This window comes from Orcinus orca, chromosome 14, assembly GCF_937001465.1.
Source record: "Orcinus orca chromosome 14, mOrcOrc1.1, whole genome shotgun sequence".
NCBI lineage: Eukaryota > Metazoa > Chordata > Mammalia > Artiodactyla > Delphinidae > Orcinus > Orcinus orca.
Genome location: NC_064572.1, coordinates 40,303,608 through 40,309,607, shown reverse-complemented (window position 1 = coordinate 40,309,607; position 6,000 = coordinate 40,303,608). Strand labels below are relative to the sequence as shown.

The window sequence follows — 6,000 nt, the reverse complement described above, 5'->3', positions numbered from 1 at the left end:
AGACATGGTAAATGCCATTATCACATTTATTACTAATAAAATTTCATTCACTCTTTTCCTGGCATTTATGGAACCATTTTCGGTAATAATGTGATATATCACTGAAGCAACTTCAAATATCCTATTATATAAAGTCTATCACATATAGCTAAACTGGAAAATAAAATAAATTATAAATTCCCTATTCCTTTTACTCAGTCAGGGCTGGAAGTGTGGTGTGTATGCTGAAGGGAGTGTGTGAAATGATACAGAGTTTGAAAAAAAATCAACGAAATGAATATTTTAGATCTTTGTGGAAAAAAAGTTATGAGAGAAAGTACACTGTGGACGTCAGTGTTGAGAAGGACAAGGAAACTTTTATAATTATGAACTTTATTTTTATTTACTATGCCAACATTTTCAGGAAAGAGACTTTACATCCAGTTTTTATAATTCATTTTACAAGCAAATTCTAATATACAGTATTTACTCTGAACTGTTTTTTTAAATCGGTGGGAAAAACAATACTGCAGACATTAAAGATCGTGGTGTTTCTGATTTTAGTCAGCAGTGACTTAAGAGATTTTAAATTCTTAGGGTCAGTATTATTTTGTTACGGCAATGCTTTACCAAGGAGAAAGTGGGTAGCTTTCCCCCAACAAAGTTAAAACATATGATGTATCTTTAACAGCATAGTTGTAGATTGGTGCTCACCATCATAATCATTTACCCAAACATACTCTTTCAAATTGCTGCAGCAGAAAAATTGAAGGGAGGTGTGGAAAGAAAATTTTAAAATATAATTCAGGCATCAGAATTAAGAAAACAGCAAGGCCATCATCCCCAAGGAAAAACATCAGGTATCTGTATTACAGCTATAATTAATGTTCAAATGTGTGCATAAGCATGCAAACATAACCACCCCAACTAATTCATAAACACGAAAACTATTATGTAAGATTGAGAGTAAACTGAAACTATGCTGCAGTCTTACTGCTCTTCACTGCAAGCCTATTTGATGATTCCAAATTGCATCCTCAGTGCCCTAGAGGCCAGGAAACCATCATGACAACTCTGCTCAGAAATGAAGAGTGCATCTCTGTGTCTGTTACACCATCCATGCTACAGGAAGATTTAGAAGTGACAGCTCTAGGGGGACCATGTTCTCTCTGATGCATCTGAGTAAAATACTTAAGGGGACAATGAAACATTCAAAGAACTTAGTGCTTTAATGGAAAAAGTGACATGCTTAGAATACAACTGTGAAAGGCTGTACTTCGAACAGCAACAATTATAGAGAAATTCATTTCAACAAAGAAAGCCACACCCAATAGGAGGCATTTCGATATTTCAGGCACAACTCCAAGCAATTAAGCTCATTTAAAGTGCAAATCTGATATTTTCTTTCATATTCAGATTTTTACTTGTTAAAATACTTAGTAAAGTTCCCTAACATCTATATAAATACGATGAACAGTAGTCTATAGGCCTGAAAATATTGCACAAATTAAAATGAGACTCCAAAAGAAAAATGCTAGAGGGTCTCAGTTATTAGAAACATTCTAAATGATATTACTATACAATCCTTTAATGCCTTAAAATCATCTGCACCTGTACTGATTAACTCCTTAGCCAAGCTGTCTTTAAGGAATTTTATATGCACCCCATTAACAGCCAAATGTATAATTCTACATACTCTATTTCCTCTTTCACCAATGTGAAACTTAACCAATGCCCATAAGACTTCTTCCTTGGGATTTAGAATTCATACACTGCCACCATCTTCACCAAAATCACAAGAACCAAGGAAAAGAGTGATCTGAGTTCCTGTGCAGGGGGATTTGGCACAGAGTTGACTTACAGAAGCACTAAAGAGAGATCGAGCCAAATGTGAGTGAGCTCTGATTATTCTGACTTAACATTTCTGACTTAACATTTACTAAGGAGCAGACTAGCATAATATTCTTGCAGTTTTTAACGAAAACTGCAGGCAAATACTTTGTTGTTTCATGCAAGCATTCTAGATTTTTTCTCTTAAATGTAATAGTATGCTTCATAATTATATTAATGAGCCTTCTGCCAAGACTCAGGCTCAACAAAGGTACAGAGAAATTGAACTGATGGATTAATATTTCTGCAAATTCATCAGGGATAAAAAACAGAGCAGGAAAAGGATTAGAATAAACATACTGCAGGAGTCAACATTTTTAATAAAGACATTTCCCTCAGACTAGGGGGTTAAAAATAAAGTAAAAATTTAAAAATTTTCCCCTAAAGATAAAGGCCTACTTGTTAATAATGTTTCACAAGAGTTTATATAATTTCTAAATAAACCAAGACCTACTAATCAGTATGTTTTACTTTAGGGAAACACCCCATTTGCAATATCTGAGATCAGTTTTCTTTCTCCTTCAAAATAAAAACCACATGTACCCACTTACAGCTTCAGCTATTACTGCTTGTCCCTATGAAGAAAAAAGAGGCTTCCTGATATGTCTGATCGCTTAGCATAGTAACAGTATCTAGACTATGTGAAAAACTTTCTCAACTTTAGTGCTTCTCTGGCAGAAGTGCTGTCAGATGAGAGTATGATACTAGATTTGTGTTGCTCACCTCTTACCAAATCCAAGAATCGCTGATATCTGGTGAATGGCAAATTCATTCGAATGGTTCCTTATAGGTAAGGGAAGACTGCATCAAATGGTAGTAAACACCTCTTTTCAAATTTCCGCTAGAGTACTTGCTGTGTTGTTCCTCTAAAATGGGGCGATGTACATTTTTTTAAAGGGATTCCTAGGAATCTGAGTGACTGATTTTTTGGCCATAAACCCTTTTGATAAATTTTTGGTCAGCTGATCACAACAAAGATTGACGTTGTAAATACTATCTGTGTGAAAGACATTAATTCTAACAAAAGCAGCAACAGTTGAACAGCCTAGAGATGCCATGATTTGGGAGAACAGGAGGGCAAATTTACTGAACCACCTGACAAGCGGCCTGCAGCATAATTAGGTTAATGCATATGGTCCCTTGGCAGTTCCACAGCTACCTTCTTAGCACATTAAAATAAATAAACATATTGCCATTGAAATATCTTTTAATACCTTTTAATAAAACATAATTTCCCCTTTCTAATTTTATTTTTCTTCCCAAATCTACTTTCAAGAAATTGTCATTCAAACATACACCAACATAAAAGGGAAACCTGGAAAACTCAAAAAAACACAGCTATTATGAATTCCGGTTTTCTCAAGATAGTCTTACTTAAATTTATAATTATACTCAAAATACTTTAACTTGCTTTGCTATAGAAAATAGTTTTAAATCCCTATATACGGGATATTTATATCCCATCAAAGTTCTGTGCAAACATTTCAAGTCCATTATTCCAGTCTTCGGATATTAGCAGAAAGTCAATAAATATAAACATTGCAATAAAGACTTAATTTAAAATATATACTGTGGAACCTCAAAACAGCTATCATGGATCCATAAGTCGATAGGGTTCAAAATGGAATTACCAGCAAAACTCTAGCACCAACATATGTTACAAATGAATACATCTTTACGTCAGGTTTCAAGATGTATCCTCACTCGAGCTTTCCAAAATTTATTCAGTAATAAAAACAAACACAAATGGTGTGTGTGTGTGTGTGTAAAACAAGATGTTAAAGCAACATATAATTGGTTTATATACATAATATGAAACATTTTTAGCCAGGGGAATTTGTCTGGTAAATAAATACTGAGACTATAGCAAAGAAAAATAAAACTTACATAAACTTCCCAATAAAAGCCTGATCTCCTGTATTCATCACAGAGCTTTTGCATAGACCTTTTAAATATACAAATCACTGGCCAGAACTCTACGTACAGACTACCATCTTCCATTATCACCAAATCTTTAGTTATAATAGTAACCATATTCACAGGAGGGATGAGTGAAAAAGGGTGAGGCTGTGACAACCACAATTAATACAGACCTTAAAAGGACTAAATCAGCAAAGCACATTTGTTGCTTGCTAAGTGGAATATTATGAATTTTCTGATGTGCAGAGGGATGGATAACATGATTAGAGCCTTCTGTAGACCTCTGAATGGGTAAGCAAACTTTTGTGTTTACCTGAGACAAATATGCTCAAATACTATGTACTTCAACCAGGATATAAAATGGAAGAGCCAAACTAGTAGAAGCTTCCACATTTTAATTTTTAGATTTGCAAGCTTTCAATGGAACCTCCATCACAGTAGCAAACTGCACATAAAGCTATTACAGACTGTTTTTTAAAAAAACAAATTGGCAGGTGATGGCTATGCTTAATGTATCTTTGGTTTAGGAAGACGAGAATATTGATTAGAGGCCAAACAATCCCCAGAATTCAAATTGTCATTAGGATTCTGCATGATTTCTTTTCTTCTTGTTAGTGGCCTTGGGATGCTTGTCTTGGCCTGGAAGTTTTGAGGCTCTAGTCGGGGGCTGCTTATTTGTTTTTGTTTGAAAGAGCCAGCAGGGGGGCGGAGCTTAGATGCTTTTGGATTTGGATTATTTGCAAGATTTGTTTGACTAGATGTTGGCTGGAGTTTTGCAGAATTACATGGTGTGATTATTGGTGACTTCTTACAAGTGGGATTCCCACTTGGACACGTTTCAGGAACTGGAGGAGGTACCACAGAATTCAAGATGGATGGCTTAAAAAGCTTCGAGGACTTGGGCTGAGATGTGTAGCCCTCTGGTGAAGACTGATTTCTTCCAGCTCTCTTAACCTGGTCTACTATACTTGACTGGGGAAGTGTCTGAAGAGAAGTGGTTACAAATTGCATGTCACTAATTTGATTATTTGCCAAATGATAAGGCTCTTGAGCATTTATGGTCATGTTCAAGTCTGCTTCAGAAGGTGTACTCTTCACCACATCCTTAGTGAATTGTGGGCTTGATGAAAAAGGCCGGTCTCCCAGACCACTGCTGCTTTCTTGTTGCAAGCCGTGTGTAAAGCTTTCATCCAGAGGTGCAACACCCTGATGTATGCCCTGGATTATGCACTCACTGTGGGCCTCGGTATGTTGTGGCTTTGCTAGTTTTCCCTGGGCGTGGTCTGTGGGTCTGGGAAGGCTGCTGGAAGGCTGTAGTACTTGAGGCTATTAGAATTAAAAACAACATTAGCAACAATTCATTTTAGAAATAACACCCAGAATTAATATAAGTTCCAATTAGGCTGTGTTGGTACTTATTATGTTTTAATATGAGAAGCATGTGGGGGTTTTTCAATTAAAACATAAATTGCAATATTCAAGTAATTCATGAGACACATACAAGAGTGATGATGCAAACAAAAAATGGTACAGGCAGTAAACACTAAACAAGATCCAAAATCAAACAGGAGAAAAGAAAAATATTAAAGTACTGATTTACTGTAAAAAATGATTCCTACCTTAATTGATTCATTAATTATTTAAAACTTTATCTATAAGACAGCTTGACAGAATGATAGCAACTATGACCTTCAGATCTTATTACCCATTTTAAAGGCTTATTTTTTAAGGGAAGATCTATACCACTTCAATACACTTCATCAGAGGAAGCATTAACTTCAAAGTGTCAGGTGCTGTACCTCTATCGAGAATTAAAATTACCAGCAGATAAACAATTTAGAATGAAGATTATGTTCTCAGTTGATGTGAAATTCTAATTACTTAAAAAAAAATAGGTCAACATCTTTAGCTAATGTTAACCTACCTTTAATATTCTTACTGAAAAGTTTCAGAATAAAATGTTTTCACAGCTTATTTGTTCTGTCTCACTGCCATTTGAGGGATCAACCAAGGTTCTCTTATGGCTGATATATGAAAAACAGATTTACCTTCCCCAAGAGCAAATGTCCATTAATAAAACTAAAAATAACCAGCCTTTTGAATGATGTCTGAGATTAAAACGGATTTCAAGTTGCCTGTAACTTGAACTAAAGCTCAGAAGCCTACAAAAGTAAAGTTCTTACGGCTCACATGCCTTGCACACACTTCTCT

General features: G+C 35.3%; 1 protein-coding gene across 6 annotated transcripts in view; it reads right to left on the bottom strand.

Moving 5' to 3' along the window:
* Nucleotides 1–355: 355 nt before the first annotated feature.
* Nucleotides 356–6,000, bottom strand: part of CCSER2 (coiled-coil serine rich protein 2) — a 160,538-nt gene continuing 154,893 nt past the window's right edge. For 3 of the 6 annotated variants that reach the window (XM_004273012.3, XM_033433945.2, XM_033433949.2), the window contains one exon: nt 356–5,115. In XM_004273012.3, the coding sequence (XP_004273060.1) occupies nt 4,297–5,115 (819 nt within the window). In that variant the 3' untranslated portion in view covers nt 356–4,296. The remainder of the gene's footprint in view (nt 5,116–6,000) is intronic. The other 3 variants (XM_049697133.1, XM_033433946.2, XM_004273013.4) reach the window with 1 other exon arrangement.